General features: G+C 38.0%; 1 protein-coding gene across 2 annotated transcripts; it reads right to left on the bottom strand.

Annotated features, from left to right (window-relative positions):
- Window positions 1–1,369: 1,369 nt before the first annotated feature.
- LOC143535356 (polyadenylate-binding protein-interacting protein 3-like) lies at window positions 1,370–24,708 on the bottom strand. 2 transcript variants are annotated; one of them, XM_077029636.1, is made up of 15 exons: window positions 24,578–24,708; window positions 13,857–14,026; window positions 13,624–13,782; window positions 13,396–13,532; window positions 13,083–13,273; window positions 12,794–12,971; window positions 11,501–11,698; window positions 11,258–11,331; window positions 11,075–11,147; window positions 10,945–10,978; window positions 3,022–3,239; window positions 2,784–2,930; window positions 2,581–2,679; window positions 2,435–2,497; window positions 1,370–1,650 (listed from the first exon to the last, which is right to left on the bottom strand). In XM_077029636.1, exons 2-15 carry the CDS (start codon window positions 13,993–13,995, stop codon window positions 1,621–1,623), a joined length of 1,740 nt encoding a protein of 579 aa, XP_076885751.1. In that variant the 5' UTR covers window positions 13,996–14,026; window positions 24,578–24,708; the 3' UTR covers window positions 1,370–1,620. The 2 variants fall into 2 exon arrangements, with proteins under 2 accessions (XP_076885751.1, XP_076885750.1); XM_077029635.1 differs by having other exon boundaries at window positions 13,624–13,791.
- Window positions 24,709–24,964: the final 256 nt, after the last annotated feature.

A 24,964-nucleotide genomic window follows, 5' to 3' on the forward strand; every position in this document is an offset into this window, starting at 1 on the left:
TGAGCTTAGAGACGCATTCACTATGTCATGCCTACTTCTATTTGTAATAACCGGTAGAATTTGCCTAAATACAACATTTCCACCGAATAGTCTATCAATTTTTAATGTCCTTAAAATTTTGATCCACAGCTTCAAAAACATGCTTATGAATCATGCCTTATCCCAAATAATCAATGTAGTTTTTAATTAATTCTCCAATGTCACTCTCTAGCGTAAAAGAACAATGAGAATCCTCATTCAGATTTAATGGAATTTTAAATTGAGAATGGGTTGTTCTAACAACGGTTAATAATAATGAAGCAATGCCACTGAATATTAGGATTAGTGAAGGCCTTTGGACCGGGCTCTATTGTTGACAATTAGAAGACAATGGTGACGGCCCGTTTACTCGAGCTGGAACTGTGAAAGGCCCATTTTAGCTTTCTTGGTTCTTAAGATATTAAGCCTAGTAATCTATAAATACCTAGGTTATTGTAATTGTAATATTTGGTTCTGTGCTAATAAAGAGAAACCCTAGTTGCAGTTTATAGATGTAGGTCTCCCCGTGGGGACCGAACCACGTTAAAATTCTTGTGTTGTTTATTATTTTATGTACTACGTGTTTATCATTTGTGTGTTATTTCGCTTCCACACATCGCTTTATTCCCAACACTGGAAGCAACATTAAACAAAATGAGGCCTCTAGATATAATGGATAAGACTAAAGCCTTCCATAAAAATGTTTTCCCTCCATTTGTTTGTCTTTGCATCTTGCTAGTTCGTTTGGTTTAATAGAATGTCTGTCTTTCAAAAAAAAAAAAAAGACCTACATCAGATGAGTTATATCCCAATCTGTTTTAGCGGCCGAAGCAAAATGTTTGGCGAAGATCACGTAAGTCTGCGCACCATGACAACGACCACAATCTTTAGTAAGTTCGCGCACCATGGCAAACACCGCAATCTTTTAAGAGTTGGGAACATCCTCGGACAGCCACTCTTATCTCATGAATCTATACCTATGCACCATCCACCATTTTCAATTTAACTTCTTGTTAGTTCGGCTATTTAAAATTCAATTCATTTACAGAATCGGATTTGGCGTTGGACCAAATTCACCGTGCAGGAAAGCTATGTTAACCCAGAATCATGTCAAAACACAAACACACAAAAACACACCGATATTTTGTGGAAACTCCCACGACTCTTTTCAGTATTAATGAAAAAAAGCACACAAAATACATAGGCCCTACAAAACTGGAAAAGGAAAAAAAGAAACATAAAGTGTAAAACTCAAATACTTATTCCTAAAAATAATAAAACTATTTCTAATAATGATCTCTTCCCACTATTAACCTGATCCAATCAGGATTGTGTCCATCAAACAAGGCATATCAAAATCCAATTAGGGTTGTAAAAAGGTACTTTCTTTTCAAACCTTATGTGGTTCAAATAACACAAAATCAAAAATAGAAAGCATCACCCCAAAAGAGACAACGATCAAAAGGTTACATTCATGCTCTGCTTTTTTCGTTGTGCAAATCATGTTCCAAGTTCCAACAACTGTTTCCAACTCTGATCGGATTCTTTTCATCAGCATCGGGGAATCTGATCATTATCAACGGCTCAAACAGTTTGGCCATCCTAATAGTCTCGTCCTTTATATGGCATTTCCTGTATGAGTTAAAAAAGAAAAGTACGTTTTCAGTGTATATACGAATAGAAACAAACCATATTAGAAATCAACCAAAATGCAAATTTTCTAGACCCAACTGTAGCAAATCTCTCGTTTTCATCGTTTTTGTACCATTTGATGTGACAAAATTTTGTTTCGTTAACACTTAATTCAACTGCCTACTATAGAGAAAACCAGTGGATGTGGTGTCATCTTTTCCCTAGGGTTCAAATGGTTACCAGAATAAACGCGTGTAATAATTAAAGTGCAATTTTGCATTCTGGTGCGATAAATATGTAGAAACCTCATATTAACATGCAAATAAACTTTAAAATGATATGCATGCCACTGACTTCCATCATAAACTGTTCAACAAGATCATGCATAAAAATATGAAACACATAAAGTACTGAATTTCTCACTAGATTTTACATGCGACATTATTTTTTGTTTTTTTCTCATTACTATCTAGTCTATTGTGGATTTTTATAGATATATTCTCAAGACAAATCTTTTTACGTTCACAAGAATAAAATTCAAAACTTTTTAAAGAAATTATTGGCTCCCATCAGTCATCACCATTTCTCCAAAATATCACATTTATCTAAAAAAAAAGGTAAACCTTCTCTCTTTCTCTAAAAAAACATGTTACGAATCTGTAATCTACGAATGACAACAAATTCTTTTGGAGTTAAAAGAAAAATGCAACTAAATCAGTCCACATGAAATTTATTTTCACAACATTGAATAAAGTTTGAATAAAGTCAAATTCAAGTTTCTTACCGGAGGATAAGTTGGCATGTATACCATCTGTCGGGGTTGACCAAGAAGCATCTGCTGCCCATACTGCAATACATTAACCATTTTTATCACTCAAGTGAAAAATATAAAATATAAAAAAATAAAGACAAGTGAAACCACAAACATACTTGTGGAGCATTCGGGTGAAAATATGTCTGTGGGGGCTGCATAGGTGTTCCTTGAGGCCCAAATATAACAGGCTGGTGGGACGGAAATGCGGGCCCCATCTGCAAAGATAAGTATGCATAACACTTAAATTAATTGCAAAAAAACCTAATATTATCATTTGATGAAGATATAGAAAAAAAATGTAATGATTATTAAAGCTTACCCCAATGCCAACAGGCATGCCGTGCATGTGTGGGGCAGGCGCCACGTTAGCTGGGTAGTAAAATGAGGCATCAGATACAGGTGATGCAGCTCTTATTGGTGATGATGATGGAACAAAACTCTTGGCATTTGGGTTCAGTCTAAATTCCTGGAAATATAATGATAAGACCATAAAGTCAAAAGAAACAAAAATAACAATGGTAATAATTAATAACTGTATTAGCATATTTCGTGTTAACCTTTGCATTAGGATTGAGTGTTGACTTTTCTGAAGTCAAAGAGCCCATTGATGAGCTAGGTGATAACTTGGGCCCACTTGCAGCAGCTCGGGCAGCATTTCCGGATTCTGAAGTTGATGACACGTCACTAGAACTTTTCTTTTCTATAGCTTTAGATGAGAGACTGGTTGGTGCATGCACAGTATCAGTACTTTCTTTATTTGGAAACAATGACGAATCTGTGTTTTTAATAAAATTCAAAAATGATATTAAACCCACTTGAAAAATGCAGCAGCAGAGCAAATGATGAAGAGTTGAATTCTAAGTCATAACACATAAAGCAACAAAATACACAGATGCATATAATGTATTCTGAAATAATATGTAAGAATGCATATACGATAAAGAAACCATAAATCTCAAAAGAGAATGAATATGAAACTGGATTTTATTGAGAAGTAAGCAAAATAAATGTAAACACTGACTCAGTGTGCTTTTAAAAAGAAATGTAACCGAGCCAAGCCTAGTGATGCTCAAGCTCGGCCCGTTAAATACGTAACTCTCAAATCTCAAGCTCAGCTCAGATCGAGCCTATAATTTCAAAATAGAGCTCAGCTCGTTGCATAATCTTAAAAAGACAGAATTACAGAAATGGTCCTTTATCTTTCACCCAAATTTCACTCGTCCCTGATCTTCAAAATTGATCTTTTTTGTCCTTGACGTTTCAAAATCCAACAGCGTTTGTCCTTTTCGCCTAACCCGGTTAGATTTTCTTGTTAAGTACTGTCATGTGCATTGCACATGAGGGCAAGTTGGTCATTTTACCTGTTTATTTAAAAAAAAACATTTGATAATATAAACAATTTAATTATAATAGTTATTTAAATATTATTTAACTTAGCCCCAACTCACCTCTCCCACCACCGTAGCTCATCTCCGGCAAGCCACCAACACTACAACCGGAACCCACTCTGGCCATAACAGAAGATCTGAATCGGAGATACAACGATTTTCTGGCGAGCAGATCTGAATCGGTACTCGCCAGAAACCTGCAACTCGTTTTTCCGGCGAGCAGATCAGAATCGGAGATACAACGATTTTCACCCTTTTATTTCCGTTAAACACTTAATCCTAGGACTATGGAGGTGTTGTTTGATTTAGAAGACGAAGATGGAGAAAGCGGTTTATGTTCATCATCTTGGCGCATGACAAGAGGTCAAGCTGTTGCTGCTGCTGCTGCCTTTGGCTGGTCGGTGGGTTCAGGTGGAGGGATAACAGACGGATGCGGCGGCGGATGCGGGGCTGTTCATGCTCGTTGGATGAAGGGATTAATGGTGCAGATGGCATGTTTGTTTGCTTGGTAAAGATGAAGATGAAGATGAAGATGAAGAACAAGATCTTCTGTTAAAATTTCGTGACGGGAGGTGGAGTGGCCGGAGAAGATGGCGGCGGCGGGTCGGTGGCGACGGGTCAGGTGGATGTGTGTGTGTCTGCGTGAGAGAGAGAGAGAGGGGGGGGGGGTTTGATCTTTGTCGGAGAAGACGGTGGCGGTGGTGGCTGCCGGAGATTGGTAGTGGAGGAGGAGGAAGGAGAGAGAAAGAATTAATTAAATATATTTTTTTAGTTTTTTATTGTTTTTCTTTATTTATTAAAACATTTTTTTAATTTAGTAGGTAAAATGACTAATTTGCCCTCATGTGCAAGGCACATGACCTGACTTAACTAGGATTTTTAACTAGGTTAGGTGAAAAGGACAAACGCTGAAGGATTTTGAAACGTAAAGGACAAAAAAGATCAATTTTGAAGGTCAGGGACAACGAGTGAAATTTGGGTAAAAGATAAAGGACAATTTCTGTAATTCTGTCTCTTAAAAACTTAGATTAGCTCGGGATCGTTAACTAAATGAGTTTTATATGAAGCTTGGCTTGTTTCGAGCTTTTAACCATTAGATCTTGAGAAGCCCACGAGCGGTTTGGCTCGGTTACACCCCTACTTTTAAATGCACTCATCTCTCCAAAATACCTACTTTCAAGAGGTAGGTATTAGCAATAATAATATCCCTCCAAAGATATAATTCAAATTATTTCAAATCCACAATCTGTAACTTATGATCCTATTTTAAATAGTTTTGAATAGGTTTATTTAGTCTTTAATGTAGCTGATTTGTAGCTTGTAATTGATTTCATTTTCTTGTATTTATACCCTTCTATTGTTAATATCAAAATCATCTTTGGTTGATCATTTCATATGGTATCAGCCAGGCCTTCCTTTCTCTACTTCTAATTCCAGCAATATTATAATATCTCCGGCCAGTCCTGCTTTTCCAGCCACCCTAATTCACTGCCCAGTTCTAAAGTTTTTATTTTCTGGCCACCACAATACACCTTCAAAATGTCAACACAAAGCAACAGTGACTTGTCCATCATCTCTCAACTTCCCCTCACCTTCCCCTCTCATCTTCCCACATACATGATAACACATTTTGCTTTTGTAGCTCAGACCCAAAACTCCCCAAAACAATGGCACAACATAAACCCAGCACATGCTCGTCCTTTTTTAGGGAAGTGTCAATTTTGTTTCAAACAAGGACACTCCTTGACATCATGTTATGTATTCAAGAAACAATTCCCTCAAGTTATACTCCCACCACTTCCACGACATGGATCAACAAAACCACAAGCTCACCTAATGGAAGCTTCAACAAGTTCATCCAACGCTACTTGGCTTTTTGATAGTGGTGCGTCTCACCACATCACTAACGACTTAAACACACTCTCACTTCATACACCTTACAACGGTACCGATGAACTTGTCATCGGCGATGGTTCTTCCCTAACTATCACTCATGTTGGTTCCTTAAGGATTAATTTTCATAATACTTCTGTTATCTTAACTAACGTCCTTTGCGTTCCTTCCATATCCAAAAACATTATCTCTATTTCACAATTATGTATTCATAATAACATATTATATCAATTTTTTTCTTCCAACTTTCTTATCAAGGACTCCCGCTCCAATCAAATTTTACTCTAGGGAACGGCTACCTGCGGTATCTATGAACTTCGTTCTATATCACCACCATCTGTTTTTCATATCCAACAAAATCAATCCACTTCATGGCATCATCGCCTTGGACATCCACGTTCTCAAGTTTTACAAATTTTAGCATCTACTGTTCCTTCTATTAAAAACTCAAAAAATAATTGCAATGCTTGTTGCATTAATAAAAGTCACAAGCTTCCATTCCATGCTTCATCTCTTTCATCTACCCAACCATTACAATTGATTTTTTTGGATGTTTGGACATCTCCCATAACATCTTTTGGGGGCTTTAAATACTATATTATATTTGTAGATCATTTTCCTAAATATATTTGGGTTTATCCGTTAAAGCACAAATCCGACTCTCTCACCACTTTCATTAGATTTCAACATCATGTTGAAAACTACTTTCAATTAAAAATTAAACAATTATTCTCTGACAATGGAGGAGAATACATCAAATTCGCTTCTCATCTTGCTTCTTGTGGCATTTCTCACTTAACATCTCCACCACACACACCCGAACATAATGGCTATGCCAAAAGGCGCCATCGTCATATAGTCGAAACGGGTCTTGCCTTACCCTCTCATGCCAAAATCCCATTAAAATTTTGGCCCTTTGCTTTCACTACCGCCACCTATCTCATTAATCGTCTCCCCACCCCTAAACTAAAAAATAACTCTCCTTATTATTGCCTATTTAAAAAAATTCCCAACTATGACAAACTAAAAAATTTTGGATGTCTAGCCTACCCTTGGTTACGACCATATTCACCACACAAACTTCACACAAGATCTATTCCTTGCATCTTCATTGGTTACTCTTCCTCTCAAAGTGCTTACCATCTTCTTAATCCTCTAACCAACAAAATCTATACTTCCCGACACATACACTTTGTTGAAACAGAATTCCCATACACCACTCTAACCCAAACCGACACACAACCAACTCCAATAATTGATTCTTGGCTTCATATACAACTACTCCCCACTTCTCATTCATCACCTCAATCTCCTTCAACCACCGACACCACAGCTCCTCCCATTGAAACTTACACTCGCAAATGCACCCAACACAATAATACCACACAGCCTGCCTTCTCTAAATACCAACAGGTCCAACCATCTAACACCAACTCTTCTACACAGCCTTCCACACAACCTGATCAGCATCAAACCAACCCATTACCACCAACTCAACCCAACACCACTCAGCATGATCAGACCCAAAACAACCCGTCCCAACCACCACCACCATCCACCTCTATGCCCATCACCACTCAAACAAACACTCAAACTATAGACCATCTATCCCCTAAACCCACTAGAAAAACAAAAAATCCAAACCCAAAATATCTTTTTTATGCTCTCTCTCAACCCTTTCCAGAACCTACTACCATCACTCAAGCACTAAAACAACCTCAATGGCGCAAAGCCATGGAAGACGAACATGATGCCCTTCTTCGTAATAATACTTGGTCACTTGTTTCTCCAGATTCCGTGCCTAATATAATTGGTTGCAAATGGGTTTACCGCACCAAATTCAAACCTGATGGGTCTGTTGATCGCCTTAAAGCACGTCTTGTTGCAAAAGGTTTCAATCAACGTCCCGGTCTTGACTACAAAGAAACCTTTAGTCCGGTTGTTAAACCGGCTTCTCTCCGTCTCATCTTTTCCCTAGCCGTTTCCCATAATTGGTGCCTACGCCAATTAGATATCAATAATGCCTTTTTACAAGGAACACTCACCCATCCCGTCTACATGTCCCAACCTCCCGGATTTGTTAATCCATCATTTCCAAATCACGTTTGCAAACTACATAAAGCCATTTATGGCCTTCGTTAAGCTTCTCTTGCTTGGTATATGATGAACTCAAATCCTTTCTTCTCTCAAATAAATTCAAACCTACCATTTCCGACCCTTCTCTATTTATCAATCACTCATCTACTCATCCAATCTATATTCTAGTCTATGTTGATGATATCATCATTACAAGTCCTAATTCTTCCCTTATCAACTCTTTTATCTCAACCCTTGCAAATCGTTTCTCCTTAAAGGATTTAGGCAATCTCTCTTACTTCCTTGGTGTTGAAGTTATTCACCAATCTAATGGTTTATTTCTTTCCCAATCTAAATACATCCATGATATTCTCCTTAAGGCCATCATGAGTGAATGTAAACCGGCATCCACACCTATGTCAACCTCAGTCCATTTAACCACCACCGACGGCACCCCTCTACCTACACCTACTGATTACCATTCATTTGTGGGGGCACTACAATATTTGGCATTAACCCGACCTGATGTTTCCTACACCGTAAACAAACTATCACAATATATGCATAACCCTACCGACATGCATTGGGCTGCCCTAAAACGGTTACTACAATATCTACATGGTACAATCCACCATGGCCTTCTTATCCGACATAACTCCCCATTACAGCTTCACGCCTTCACCGATGCTGATTGGGGTGGTGACAAACAAACTTATAGGAGTACCACAGGTTATATCGTTTATCTTGGATCAAACCCGGTAGCTTGGAGCTCAAAACAACAACCCACCTTAGCTCGTTCCTCCACTGAAGCCGAATTTAGAGCTGTTGCATCAACAACAGCCGAAGTTCAATTGATCATCAATCTACTATATGAACTCGCTTTAAATCCACGGTCACTCCTACCATTTATTGTGATAATCTAAGTGCTACTCATTACTCCGCAAACCCTGTTTTCATTCACGAATGAAACATCTAGCAATGGATTTCCACTTTGTTCGTGAAGAAGTACAAGAAGGCTCTATATGGGTTACCCACATCAAAGGTGATGATCAACTAGCGGATGCTCTAACCAAGTCTCTACTAAAAGACCGCTACCGAAATCTTCTATCCAAGATTGGACTTATTTCAAGATCGTCCATCTTGCGGGGGCATATTAGCAATAATAATATCCCTCCAAAGATATAATTCAAATTATTTCAAATCCACAATCTGTAACTTATGATCCTATTTTAAATAGTTTTGAATAGGTTTATTTAGTCTTTAATATAGCTGATTTGTAGCATGTAATTGATTTCATTTTCTTGTATTTATACCCTTCTATTGTTAATATCAAAATCATCTTTGGTTGATCATTTCATAGTAGGAACTCCTTGTTTCACACTTAATATTTAAAGTAAATCAAACGGACGGTCTATGTGGCTTGAGTCAAATCACGGATTTAGTTCCTAGGCATTAAATTTTACAAATTTGGTCGCTATGAACACTGCTTGCGTTCAAAGATGGTCCTAGGGTCGTGTGAAATTACAATTTTGCTCTTTTAAAAACTACAGTTTAACCTCTTTGACTATTGTAACTTTTTTAAACTACAATTTGACCCCTTTTGTTACTGTTATAATTCACCGCCTGCTTTATCTGACCAATAACTAATTATCCCTCGTCGGAGAAACACGTCAATGTACCTCCTACTGAAACCAAATAGAGGAATAAGTGTCAGCAAATTATTTGCATGGCCCTTCATGGGTCCATCAGTGAAATCAATCAATCAATCAATCAATCATGCCCAGTAAAATCCCACCGACAGCAAAGCTATAAGTAGGGTCTGGGGAGGGTGGGATGTAGGCACACCGTACCTCTATCCAAAGGAATAAAGAGGTGGCTTCCAGAGGGTCCATCAGTGAAATCACAATCTCAATCCGATGTCAATGCCTAGTTTTTTTTTTTAAGAAAAAGGTGGTTAGGGATGACCGGAAAGTATGACAACAAAGTCGGACAAAGGTATGGGAAGACACGAGGTGGTTGAGTTGTGACCAATGCTAAGATGGTGAAACAGGGTACTTCCATAGACATTCTAGAGATTAAAGACAAGTATCATAAAACCACACAAAAGCATCGATTCCTATGTTAAGATTTTTGCTTTTGTTTTGTTTATTTAATTTCCGTCTATACTAATATTAACTTTTTTTCCAGGCTTTGTATTCTTGATTCTATATCTGACAATCTAGTTGTTTGTTTAACATATTATTTACAGATCAAACAAACATATAGATTGTCATACATAAAATCAAAAAATAAAAAACTTGGGCAAAAACTGTTGATAACAGAAAAGAAGAGGAAAAGACAAAGCAAAGCAAAAACGTTGTCACACAAATTCGTGCTTTTGTGGCGGCTTCATGATTCTTGATATTAATCCACCGAATGCCAAAATAAAGGCCCTATTTCACCCTAGCGCAGGTTGCAGACCCTCTATTGTCTTACCATACCCTTTTCCGCCCTTCTTACCATATATTTTAGCCATTCATCCGCCACCTATTTTTTTATTAAAATCAAACTCCGGCATCGGATATGGAATATAAGCCAAAATGATCGGCCCATGAAGTGCCATAAGAATCGGTTCCTGACTTTGTTCTTCTATTTGATTTCACTGGCAAGTACTTTAACGTGTTTCTCCAGCAAATGATAATTCCAACAACATAATAATTAGTTTTCGGTCAGATAAAGCAGGCGTCAATCATAAGATAATGATAACAAACAGAAGTTACAATGTAATCTTTAAAAAAGCAAAATAGTCGGGGGTTAAAGTGTAATTATTAAAAGGCAAAATAAAATAGTAATCTCACTCTCCCCTTACCCTAGTCAAGACTAATTTGCATCCAGGTGCTTCAATTATTGACTAATTATATCATACTTGTACTTATAGTTTCAGTATATGAGTTAAATATGATTCAAGATTTTCATGACATTATAGCTTCAAATAGTGTATCAGTATATGAGTTTATCAGCATTTGTTATATTAATTTCACTATAGATATCACTAGCCGTATCTATAGTGCAATTAATAGATCAAATGCAAACAAAATAAGCAGTCCCTTGTTGTCAAAATACACAAAGCATAAAAATACTAACCCTCAGATTGCGAAGACTGCTTTTGCTCATGCACCTGCATTAGCCAAACACAAAGGAACAGTCAGAAATAGTACAAGAAAAGCATAATAGCAAACAGGTCGACATTAAGGAAGTTAGAAAACTAATTTACCATGTGCTTCTCTGTATCCTGTTTGGTGTCATCACTACCAGTATATCTTTGATTAGTCTGATTATTTTCAATACTGTAACAACAAAGGCTTGGTGAGATAATTAATTTTAAAACAATTTTTATGTTCACTATAGATAAAGCAACATAAATTTGAAAGAAAACAAACTAAAGCAATATGCATACATGCTTGGACCATCTAAAGCACCAGATGGATGGATGTCGTTGCTAGTACTCAAATGAGAAGATTGAACTTCAACCTGCATAGCATGGAATTGAGGCTAAGCAAATAAAAGAATAAAATAAGCAAGTTGCATGTATTAAATCATCTAATATATAAAAAGAAAACAAAGTTAGTTACTGGATTAATAGTTCATTTATGATTAAACAAGAACTATATATCACAATAGCTGAGATTTTTATACATACTGAAGTTGAAAAACTTGATGTTAGCTGAGGCCCAGTGTTTGGAAGAGAATCAGAAACATCTCCAAAGGTTTGACTATTTTTTGAATCCAATATATCCTCATCTTCATGAAACCCGCTATCATCAACCCCGCGAAAAACAGAAGAATATTTAGTTTCCTCATCGAGGTCAAACTTGTCATGAAAATGGATGCCTCTTTCCTAATACAAGAAAAGGTAAAAGAGCTGTAAGAATTAATAAAATCATTTTTATAGGGACATTTACATATATCCCCTTACTAAGATCATTTATTACATATTTACCCAACTCTTAAAATCAATTACACATTTCCCCTTCTTAAACTACATATATTACATATTTTCCCATTTCATTAAAATTAACTTAATAAATGACAATTTTAACCTTATTTTAGTGAAGTACTTTTTTTACATATTTCCCCATTATAAAACATATATATATATATATATATTACATATTTATCTATTTTCTTAAATACTATGCATACTCAAATCTACCATGTTCTTTTTCTACCTGCTGCATTAATCAGCTAGGTAGATGATTGCTTCTTCACCATTAGTTATGGTTCCTTCGAGTATATTAATATAACTACTTGATTTTGGTTTCAAGCTTTAACCTACTGAGATGGTTATGTTTGAATCACAAATAATGAAACAAACTTGGTATTCAAACCTCACCATGATCCACATAATTAATTAATGTCGGTATATATCCACAAAATCACAAACAAAAACAATATTAATTCTAATGTATAATGTTTGGAACAAGCTTTCGTGTGAAGTGACAACAAATTGAGATATTTCAGCATAGAAAACTATAACAATATTAATTTCAATCATCTCTGCTGCAATTTCGCCTCAAACCATATCCAAAATTACTTGTAATTCAAGATGATTCTTCAGTCTTCCCAGAATATTAAATCTCCCTATTAGCTGCCCTATTGCTCCAAACCCTAATTGTTTTCTAAAATCAAACCCTAACACAATGGGTGTTGGAATCGTGATCAGACAATAGACGAGCAGGTAGAAGAGATCACACCAGGAGAAGCAAAGAACAGTGCTGAACAGTTTGAAGAACAATGAAGGGTCGATCGCATGTAGTAATGCAGATAGGTTTTTATATGAAAAGGGTAATTTGGTAAGTTTTTGTTAAATGAGGATATATGTAATTAAACTTTTGAATTGGGTATATATGTAATTGACCTTTTTAGTAGGGGGGATATATGTAATTCCCCTTTTTTTATACAACAAATTGATATTAAGAAGCAAAACCCTTACCTCTGCTAAATGAAGATCTTGGGTATCCTCGCCCTCGATTTCCCTAGCTAATCTTAAAGCTTCTTTTTCTAATTCTCTCATTTGAGGACCTCTATCAAGCTTTGTTGTGTAGAGTTCCTCGTTAAATGTACTTTTTACTCCAAATAATGTTGCATTTGCTTCAAATTGATCCCAACCCCTAATAAATTGTGAGTTATATCAGTAAACTAAATAAGTAAATATTGATAATTGCGATTTCATTATCACATATTGATATTAACAGTTGAAAACAAGAAAAACAATCTAGAACCTGTTCCAGTGACGATCAAAGGTATTGTCTAAATCAGGACATTCTAGATTATCATCATCGGGGACCCACGGTGCCAACTCTCTTTCCAAGTCAACATGCCGGGATTGAGAAATGGATGAGTCTATCATGATGTCATGTAGTTGATCATTCTGAAATTCATTCATCAACCCATCCCTAGTCACAGGCACATTCTGCCCCAAAAAGATTATATAAATATCTTTCATCAGTACATGTGCAGTTTAATAAATGATACATATAGAACAAAATAAGCAACAAATGAACTTTTGAAGGAAACTGATGATATAAAACAAACCTTAGCCACAATCTGCACAAGTTCTTTTGCGGGTATAATTAATGTTTTAGAAGGGTGCTTTTGAACAGAATCTGACACATTTTTCTGTCCACGAGATGAACCAGCCTTTGTTAGGCGAGCCATTTTTAAGATTATTCCTGCAAATAGGAAATCCATATTATCTTCATGATAATCAACTATGCATCGATGCATTATTTTAAGCAATGTTACATATGATATAAAAGGTACCAAAATCTTTCTCTGCATTTGTGGCATGAAATATTCCAGTAAACAAAGATCCATCAACAACCTGGACTTCCACCTGATGTCCAATGAGGCATGTTGTTAGATAAACTAGTCGATCATGTGATGGGCTTTCAATCCCCCCTTTGTTTCCAGTTTGGACACCTAAACAAGCTTGTGTTAATAACTTGATATAAAAAGAACGAATATCATAACGCAATTAGGCAAGAAAGTTCTACCTGCAGATGTCATTCTGTTGAAGTTCGATTTTCCAGGCTGGAACTTATTTTCCAGCCTACTCCCTGTTTCCTTTTCACCTCTTCTACGAGGAAACCCATTTGCAGATGATCTGGACTGTGCAACTTGTTGTGGGTTCATTCTTGAACAGAATCTCTAGTGTGTTATACGTCTGCCAAATAAACAGAAAGATGAATACAGTTACAAGGACCTTGATGGCGAGTTTCAATTTTTTGTCATTAACAGCATACGGAATTATACATGCAGCATGTCAATAACTCTCTGAACCCCATCAATAATATCATTTTGCTATTTTTCTGAACTTGTGTTATGGCGGCAAATTATTTACACCCTAGTTAAAAGGCAAATTAAATAGAATTCTATTTAGCGGCGCTATATGAAATTGACGGAAGTGCGCTAGCTGCATCCACCTCACATCTACCAGTTTTGCCCCTAGTTTTTTTAAATATGCACACCAGTATCAAGCAATTCATCATCCATCACAAAAGTGATAGATCTTTGTTTTCTTTGCCAACTTGCAATTTGATATTTTGTATAATGATTCACACTATTGGGAACTTATGAACAGTTTTTGCTACTTTATTCACTTGTCTATTGCCCTTGTACCTCTGATGAGTATCACAACTTCAAATCCAGACAAGATAACATAATAATATGTTTCAGGATGTCATTAATGTTTATCCCACAATAAAATAGATAAATGTTAACATTGATGCTTATAAATTACTAATTTCTTTAGAATAAAGTCCTTCCTCTTCTTCCAAATCATCAGAGAAAAAAACAAATCAAGCCATCACAAAATAGCATAGCCAGATAATAACCACAATGACCATCCTGCATTCCTGATTTGTCCTTACCATCAATCCCAAAATTGAAAACCAAATGTGTTGCAGTAAATAAAGATAAGACTTCCATGTGAGTCCATTTAGCGAAGATTGAAAATTTTCTCCAACAGAACGAAATTCGAGGTCAATTTTCTATATCCTATGGGTTAAGGATGAAGATCATAGCATCTAGGATGATATCCACAAAGAATACGTATTAGCATAGTTCTCAATAATTGTAAAATAACTAATATGATAAAGTTAGCATCAATGTGTCACTTGCCATGCAAGCCTCAAGAAACATTTACTATATGTCCCGAAAACAGTTCTTTTATCTTAAATTGTGTGGTATAATCACTCTGAAGTGAAGTGGCTTTCATTATCTAGGTGCAAAGATCAGAAAAAAACTAAGTGTTTCTTTGTTATAAGTCCCTATCTATCCTTTTTCATATTATCATGGGTATTGAAGAATAGGTTTATTAGGGTATATATTGTTCAACATCACAACAATCTGTTTTGACAAAACTATCCTTCATAGTTAAACAAGACCTGAATTGTGTTATGTTGTGGTCTCCGATCCATCATGGGTCGGGTCCGGTTTAGACGAATAGACAGAATTAGGAGATTAAGCTGTTTGAGTTTTGGCCAAGCCCAAAAGCTCTAATCAGGCCCAGTTTAGTTAAAGGGTTAAACCCTAATTGTCTAGTCTATATATTCTCTCCTGTACTTGTAAGTCTGTATCACTCAATAATAAGAAAACCCTAGTTATCGACAGTGGACGTAGGTCATACACCGTGACCGAACCACTTAAATCCTTGTGTCTCTTTCGTTTATTCTTTCGGTTTTACTATTGTATTCGTGTTTGTGTGTGACTCCGAACCTAACAATTGGCATCAGAGCCTGGTTCTCGATTATACACACAGTTCCGCCGCCGCTGCTCCGCTGCTACAGTTCCACCGCCGCTGCTACAGTACCGCCGCCGCTACAGTACCGCGCCGCCGCTGCTACAGTTCCGCCGCCGCTGATTAGGGTTCCGCAGCTGCTGGTTCGTTTTTTTTTCTGATCAGTTTCCAGTCCTTTTATTCCTTGGGTAGTTTGGTTGTTTGCTGTAATCAAAACTCAGTTTGGATAATGGCTGAGGACGGAAAGATCAAGATTGAGAAGTTTGATGGTCAGGATTTTGGATGGTGGAAAATGCAAAATGAGGATTTGCTATGTCAGAAAGACTTAATGGAAGCACTAGAAGAGAGGAAACCGGAAAGTATGAAAGATGATGAGTGGAAGGTACTTGACAGAAAAGCCATAGCTGTTATTAGACTCTCACTAGCTAAGAATGTGGCATTCAATATTGTAAATGAAACTACCACGTATGGTCTTATGAAAGCCTTGTCAAATATGTATGAAAAGCCTTCTGCATCAAACAAGGTATTTCTGATTAGACAGCTAGTTAACACCAGAATGAAGGAAGGGGCATCTGTTACCTCTCATGTTAATGACTTCAACACTATTATTTCTCGTTTGTCTTCTGTTGATATCAAGTTTGATGATGAAGTTCAAGCGTTACTCTTGTTATCCTCGTTACCCGAAAGTTGGTCAGGGACTGTTACTGCAGTTAGTAGTTCTTCTGGGAATACTAAGCTTACTTTTGAAGGAGTCCGGGATTTGATTTTAGGGGAGGACATAAGAAGAAGGAATTCTGGTGAGACATCTAGTTCTATATTGAGCACCGAAGGGAGAGGTAGGAGAAGAGAGAAAGATAATGGCAGGGGTAGGTCAAAGTCTAGAAGAAGAAGTCAGTCAAAGCCCAGAAAAGACATTGAGTGTTGGAATTGCAAAGAAATGGGGCATTTCAGAAACCAATGCCCTAACCCCTCAATTTCAAAAGAAAAGAAAGAATCTAAGAAGGAATTTAATCTGGCCACCGGTTCAGATGATTCAGAAGGTTCAAAAGAGACTCTTATCTGCTGTGTTGAAGAATCAACAGATTCATGGATTATGGATTCTGGTGCATCTTTTCATACCACTTATAGCACGAAGAAGATGAAGAATCTCCGAACAGGTAATTTTGGTAAAGTTCGTTTGGCTAATAATCATGCTGTTGATATCACGGGGATGGGGGATATTGAACTAAAAACTTCATTGGGCACCTCATGGACTCTAAAGGATGTTCGGGTCGTTCCTAGCCTTAGAAGAAAGCTAATTTCTGTTGGGCAGTTAGATGACCAAGGATATGATGTTATGTTTGGTGGGGGTCAATGGAAAGTTGTGAAAGGGAATCTTGTGATCGCCAGAGGTAAAAAGAAGGGCACTTTATACATGTTTGAAATTCCAGCTGATGGGGTAAATGCAGTGACCAGTGGACCGAGTCAGTCTAGTTTGTGGCACCAACGACTCGGCCACATGAGTGAAAAAGGGATGAAAATGCTCGTTGCTAGAGGAAAAATTCCAGAACTGAAGAAGGTTGAATCTGAATTTTGTGAACCATGTGTTTTCGGTAAAAAGAAGAAAGTATCTTTTGTGAAGACCGGAAAACAACCGAAAGCTCAGAAATTGGAGCTAATTCACTCTGATGTCTATGGACCAACTTCAGTCTCTTCTTTGGGAGGATCGCACTATTATGTCACCTTCATTGATGATTCGACACGCAAGGTATGGGTTTACTTTCTTAAAAATAAATCTGATGTTTTTGATACTTTTAAGAAATGGAAAACTGCTGTTGAATTGGAAACTGATTTGAAGGTGAAATGCTTGAAGTCGGATAACGGTGGTGAATACGTTAGCAAAGAATTCCGTGATTATTGTGAAGAGTACGGTATTCGGATGATCTTTACAGTCCCTAGCACTCCTCAACAAAATGGAGTGGCAGAACGAATGAACAGGACGTTAAATGAAAGGGCAAGAAGTATGAGACTTAATGCCGGGCTTCCAAAGACGTTCTGGGCAGATGCAGTTAACACTGCAGCTTATTTAATTAACCGGGGATTGTCAGTACCGTTGGGTTTCAAGACACCAGAAGAAGAGTGGAAAGGTAAAGCTGCAGATTATAAGCATTTGAAAGTCTTTGGGTGTAGCGCTTATGATCTAGTGAAAAATGACAAGCTTGATGCTAAAGCTAAAAAATATGTTTTCATTGGATATGGGTCAAACGAAATGGGCTACAGGCTTTGGGATTTAGAAAGCAGAAAAGTAGTCAGAAGCAAGCATGCAACTTTTAATGAGGCTGAGTTATACAAAGATAGAAACACTTCAAAATCAAGGGTTCAGAAAGAGCAGGTTGAATATGAAATTGATGCTCAGAAAAAGACAGTTGAGTCAGCTACCGAACCCGAGACAGAAACTGAAGAAACCACAGTTCCTGAATTTGAAGATGATGATATTGGTGGAAATGAAGAGTCAGAGGGAGTCTCTGACAGTGGGAGTTCAGAGTCTGAGGATGAACAGTCTCCACAAGAACCTGACCCGCCTCAGCACTGGGTTAGGAGGTCCACCAGAGTTTCTAAACAGCCGGTACGTTACAAACCTTCAGTTAATTATCTCCTTTTAACTGAAAATGGTGAGCCAGAGAGTTATTATGAAGCACTTAAGTTGAAAGATTCGCTCCAGTGGGAGCATGCTATGAAGGAGGAGATGAACTCTTTGAGTAAAAACCAGACATGGGTTTTAACCAAGTTTCCACCAGATAAAAGAGTTCTACAGAATAAATGGGTCTATAGAGTCAAGGAAGAACATGATGGGTCTAAACGATACAAAGCTCGTTTAGTGGTCAAGGGTTTCCAGCAAAAGAAGGGAATTGATTATAATGAAATATTCTCTCCAGTTGTGAAGATGACCACTATCAGATTGATCTTAAGTATTGTTGCTGCAGAAAATTTACATCTAGAGCAATTAGATATTAAGACAGCATTTTTACATGGTGATCTTGACGAGGAGATCTATATGGCACAACCTGAGGGATTTCAGGTTACCGGGAAAGAAAAATGGGTCTGCAAATTGAAGAAAAGCTTGTATGGTCTGAAGCAGGCACCTAGGCAATGGTACCTAAAGTTTGATGATTTTATGGTGAGAACTGGGTACAAGAAATGCGAGGCCGACCATTGCTGCTACTTAAAGAAGTTTAAAGGCTCATATATCATTCTACTTCTTTATGTAGATGATATGTTAATTGCAGGATCTGATATGAAGGAGATTCGCAAGTTGAAGAAACAATTGTCTGATGAATTTGAGATGAAAGATCTTGGTCCAACCAAACAGATTTTGGGGATGAGTATATCCAGAAAGAAAGATGGCTCCATAACACTATCCCAAGAGAAATACATAGGGAAAGTGTTAAAAAGATTCAGGATGAATGATGAGAAGACTAAACCGAGAAACACACCTCTGGGAAGTCATTTCAAACTTACCAAAGACCAGTCTCCCAGAACAGAGGAAGAAAGAACAGAGATGGCTAAAGTTCCGTATGCATCTGCTGTTGGCAGTCTCATGTACGCCATGGTTTGTACACGGCCAAACATTGCTCATGCTGTCGGGGTAGTTAGTCGTTTTATGTCGGATCCGGGAAAGGAACATTAGGAAGCGGTGAAATGGTTACTCAGATACTTAAAGGGTACTTCCAGTTTGGGGTTATGTTTTAAGGGGAAGGATACAATTCTCAGGGGTTATTCAGATGCTGATCTGGGTGGATGTAAGAAGACGTTTAAAAGCACTACTGGTTATGTTTTCACAGTTGGGGGAACAGCAGTATGTTGGATGTCCAGACTTCAGAAAAGTGTTGCTTTATCAACCACTGAGGCAGAATATATGGCAGCAGCCGAAGCAAGTAAAGAATTAGTATGGTTGAGAACTTCTCTTGAAGAGTTGGGAAAGAAACAGGCAGAGTTCTTCTTATATTGTGACAATGAGAGTGCAGTGAAACTTGCGAAGAATCCAGTCTATCATTCGAAGACTAAGCACATCGGGAGGAGATATCACTTTGTCAGAGATTTGATCAGTGATGGTGTTTTCAGTTTGAAAAATATCTCAGGTGCTAAGAATCCAGCAGATATGTTCACCAAGCCGGTGATGCTGGATAAGCTGAAGCTGTGCAGAGCTTCAGCAGGCCTTCAGGAATAATGTTGAGAAGGCGAAGGGTAACTAGGAGGTGCAAAACCAGATGGGTTTTATTTTACATGTACAAGGCAATGCAGGTGAAGACATTTTACGTCTCCAAATGGGAGCAGGTTGAAATGTTTGACGCATCCAAGTGGTGGTTTAGAGAAGATGTCTCGAAGCCCAAGTGGGAGATTGTTATGTTGTGGTCTCCGATCCATCATGGGTCGGGTCCGGTTTAGACGAATAGACAGAATTAGGAGATTAAGTGTTAGGGTTGGAGACTCGAACAAAGGGTATTAGGGCAGCCGGCCCTAATTAGGGTTAGCCGGCCCTAATGGGTCCCATCTTATTTGTTTGGGCCTAACTTGGAGAACAAGTTAGGAACCCTAGATTTAGTCTATATATACCCTAGTTGAAATTGTAATCTTGTGTGCCTTGAGCTTAATAAGAAAACCTAGTTGCAGCCCGTGGACGTAGGTCCCCTCGCGGGGACCGAACCACGTTAAATTCTTGTGTCGTTTATATTTTCGTTTATGTGTGTTTATCGTTGTGCATGTGTGTGCTGTTTCGCTTCCGCGCGCCGCTTTGTTCCTAACAAGTGGTATCAGAGCTTTGGCTCGTTGTTGCACACGGTATTGCACGGAAGAACGATTCGTAAAGGAGAAACCCTAGGTTGCGCAAAAAGGGAAAGAAAACAGGGCTGTTCGGGGCTGATTTGGAGTGAATTTGCAATTAGAGTTCCGGTTTTGGATCTCTTGAAGTTGCTGGTCTCACTCGGGTTTGCAGGTGAAGGTCGGGTCAGGTGTTTCGGGTTATGACATCGCGGGTATAAATGGTTTTGTTTATAGTACCAGGTTAATCTCTTTGAAGCCGCCGATTAGGGTTTGGTTATAAAACTCTTGGATTCGTCGAATAAAGGTTAGAGATTTAGTTAGTTTCTGTTGACTGTTTATTATCAACTGTTTGAGAACCGAGTTACGTGAAAATCAATATTTGGGTTTAGATTTGTCTGCGAAGTTTATTGTAGGAGCAAATCGGTCAGTTGACAATGTTCGGTAGAGAACATCCGTCAAGTTCTGGCTCGTACCATTGATGTGTTCACTGTTTCGATTTGTTTCCTGATTGCTATTGTTATAGCTGAAGACGGGATGGGTATGATCGAAGGTTTGACCGGTTTGGATTTCGGTTGGTTGGTTTTGTCAAAGGAACTTGGATGTGGTACTGTGGGATAAAACAGGTGAAAATGGAACTAGCAGGTTGGAATGCTTTGGGTTTTAAGTATTCTGATTCTGGTGTGCTGGTGACGACATAAGTGAAAAAAAAGGGAAGTCAGGTTGAAAGGTTTATTCGGTTAGGATTAGCTGATCGGGTGTACAATCGCGGAATCCTTGGTACCGTTTGCTTTCGGTAAAGCTCTACTGCTGTTAGTTATAACCGTTTGCCGGTTAGCTGGTCTGGAACTATGAAATTATTTCTTGTTCGGTGGTGATCAGCAGTTCGACATTTGAGGGGATCCGGGATCTTGTGCTGGGTGAACACGTTTACCGGGAAAAGTACGATCGGGGATAATCTCATGGAATGTTGGTTTTGGTAATGGGTTGGGATAACGGGGACAGTGGGAGCTGGGCATAGTTGACTTCGTGGAGCTGCATGGAGGTTCGTGACATTCTTTAGAGTCAATGTCAAAAGATAATGAATTCTGCTTCTGAGAATGTGTCTGGGTTGATGCATTGGGACTCAGTGAAGGCAGTGAGACTCTTGGGTTCGAGATTCTGGTATACTTCATTTCATGTTACCCACTGTAGTGAAGTATTGGTGAATCTTATTGAAGACTTTGGGAAGGTACAAGTTTATGTATCGCTGGAAGAAGGGAACCAACTTCCGAGTATTAAAGTCTTGGCTCGCTGCATCGGGTAGAGCTAAGTGGATTCATTTTGCAAGTGTGAATCCTGGAGCCACCGGGATGTAGCTGAGTGCATTCGGAGGTTTAAACTAGGTCAGGGGTTTTGGAACAGTGGGAGCACGAACCGTGTTCTAGGTACAGTTCAAAACACCGTTGGGTTTTGAATACCGGAATTCCGAATGGGAAAATCTCTCCTGGGTACTTGCAGGTTTTGGAGAGTGGTGTTTTCTCTGGGAGTCTCTGGAGCCGGTAGTTCGAATCAGTGGGAGCCGGTTGAGATTGAGGATGAGTCAATGGCGGGTTTTGCCATGGCTGGGTCATTGATGACTGTTGGGTTGGAGCTCAATGGAGCTTCAACTGGCTCTTCAGGTAATTGAGGAGCGGGCCGCTGCAACTAGGAGGATTAGATTGAAGTCTTAGCTTGTTTATGGGAACTGAGGCTTGGAGGACTTCTTTTATTTGAAATCATAGCTTGTTCTTGGGAGCTTGAGGCTTGGAGAACTTCTGACCGTGAAGTTTTAGCTTGTTCTTGGAACTGGAGGCTTGGAAGATTTCTGTTTTTAAGATTACTGGAGTTACAGGTATAGGGTTTGCTTGGATGGTGGATTGAGGATTGCTCGAGCCTCCAAGTGGGAGATTGTTAGGGTTGGAGACTCGAACAAAGGGTATTAGGGCAGCCGGCCCTAATTAGGGTTAGCCGGCCCTAATGGGTCCCATCTTATTTGTTTGGGCCTAACTTGGAGAACAAGTTAGGAACCCTAGATTTAGTCTATATATACCCTAGTTGTAATTGTAATCTTGTGTGCCTTGAGCTTAATAAGAAAACCTAGTTGCAGCCCGTGGACGTAGGTCCCCTCGCGGGGACCGAACCACGTTAAATTCTTGTGTCGTTTATATTTTCGTTTATGTGTGTTTATCGTTGTGCATGTGTGTGCTGTTTCGCTTCCGCGCGCCGCTTTGTTCCTAACATTAAGCTGTTTGAGTTTTGGCCAAGCCCAAAAGCTCTAATCAGGCCCAGTTTAGTTAAAGGGTTAAACCCTAATTGTCTAGTCTATATATTCTCTCCTGTACTTGTAAGTCTGTATCACTCAATAATAAGAAAACCCTAGTTATCGACAGTGGACGTAGGTCATACACCGTGACCGAACCACTTAAATCCTTGTGTCTCTTTCGTTTATTCTTTCGGTTTTACTATTGTATTCGTGTTTGTGTGTGACTCCGAACCTAACAAATTGCTCCAACTTACCTAAATACCAATCATTCCAGCATAAGCATTTAGTAAGAAATTAGGATAATTTATTTATGAGCAACATCCGAATGTCGGTAACAACACAACCCACAATTTTACAAATGTTTACTCTGTTTACACAGACACCTAGGCAATTAGTGTGCCCGCTGCTTTGATTAGTTACGGCTGCATAAGGCCTTAAAACAGTAACATGGAAATCAACCAACTTTCTCAACTCGTATAGTATTCATCAATCAACTTTTCTTAGAAGGGTGTCATTCCAACATTTATAACTTATAATTGCAGCAATCGAGCAACAAAACTAATAATTTAACAATCAAATCAGCTTAACTCCAGCTTAGAAGATTAGGCATACCACCTAATTTCTCAACCGTATCAGTACGCTACATTTTAGCCTTGAACCAGAAACAGTTTTAGGCCTGCATACTTCATCTTGAAGTAACTAAACATCCTTCACATTACCAAAATCTATTTCCATCATTCAAGCTACAAGAATTGCTTACAGAAACTGACAAATAGCGTGGTAAATTACAAATTGAATTTCATGTAATGTATCATTAACTAGTCCGATATGTATATATCTAAGGTATAAGGTATTCATCCTCCGGTGCACACGATTTATTAAAGCTCTCACCTCCACTATGCAACCTCTTAACTAAATCCACTCCCTTCCATACTATAAAATCACTCAGATAATCTATTTCAAAGACAAGAAACACAATTCAATGTTAGGTTTTCCAAGATTCTTGTCATCTGCCAATGTAGGCAACCAAAAGTCAATTGAAAGCAAATAACGTATAGTTAATCTGGAGCACAATAAGTTACCAAGTGCTGCGCCGCGTGATCAAAAACTTCAACCAACTTGCGTCAACTAAAAGAGTGTCATTCCAATCACTTATAACCTATAAGTAAATGCAACAACCGAGCAACAAAACTAATAATTTAACAATCATATCAGCCTAACTTTCGCTTAACACATTAGGCATCAAAAAATCTTTCAACCACCTAACTTTCTCATTTCTTACTCTATAGTTTAGCCTTGCACCTAAAAGAATTTTGTTCTTCATATAAGAAGTTTCTCAACTTAAACGGAGCTCCTATCTTAAAAGGGGTTTCTCAACTGGTCTCAGTACACTACATTTCTCACTTAAACTATAATATTATCACACGACCCCTAAACTTTAATAATTCTTTTGCATTTAGCGATTTACATTTCTACCCCTAAAATTTAAACACAATTATCCTTTTCCAAGCTTCTTATCATCTACTATTCATCGTAACTACAAATTAATTGAAAACAAATAACATATAGGTACAACCTAGAGCACAGTAACTCACTCATGATCCCCTACTTGAAACCCTAACTTCCATATACACACAACAAAATATCAAAATCCCTAATCATAATCAACCAATTAAAACCCTAAAACACAATCAGTACAATAAAACTCATATCGAATCACAAATCATCGAACACCTGGTCGGCACAATTATAAACCATAAAGTATGTATCCATACACAATTCACTAATTAAAAAACCCTAATTCCGGTAGTATGTGTATACTGCGATGAATAATATAGACATATGCATAACGAAATGAAATGAAATAGAAATAGAAAGAAGCTTATATTATATACCTGAATGATGTTGAGCAGAATTGATGAGAGAAGAAAGTGTGTTGAAAGACCAAGAAGAAGAAGATCTTGCAGATCGAGAGCGAGAACTGGTTTTCGTTTAACGTATATTATTTCATTTCACGCTCACACTCACGCGTGGTCAGAGCGAACCGCTGGCAAGCTGCTCCATATCAGCTCGTTAAAAAGCTCAATCGAGCCGAGCTTAATCGAGCCCGAGCTCGAGCCTAAAGTAAATTCGTTTAATAATCGAGTCTGAGCCCAAGCTTCACTTATCGAGCTCAAACCGTCTCGCGAGCCTGCCATTTATATAATTTTTTAAAATATATATTTAACATTGATTAACTAATACATATAATGTTATGAAAAATAAATAAAAATAACTAAATA

The sequence above is a fragment of the Bidens hawaiensis genome, unplaced genomic scaffold (genome assembly GCF_021521415.1).
Source record: "Bidens hawaiensis isolate Kalapana, Puna unplaced genomic scaffold, B.hawaiensis_p1.1 tig00010467_1, whole genome shotgun sequence".
Lineage (NCBI taxonomy): Eukaryota > Viridiplantae > Streptophyta > Magnoliopsida > Asterales > Asteraceae > Bidens > Bidens hawaiensis.

Coding starts and splice junctions, on each gene's coding strand:
- LOC143535356 (XM_077029635.1), bottom strand. CDS start 13,995: ATGAACCCACAACAAGTTGCACAGTCCAGATCATCTGCAAATGGGTTT. Junction 2,931..3,021: donor CACTCAATCCTAATGCAAAG/GTTAACACGAAA, acceptor TTATATTTCCAG/GAATTTAGACTGAACCCAAA. Junction 1,651..2,434: donor ACATGCCAACTTATCCTCCG/GTAAGAAACTTG, acceptor TAACTCATACAG/GAAATGCCATATAAAGGACG.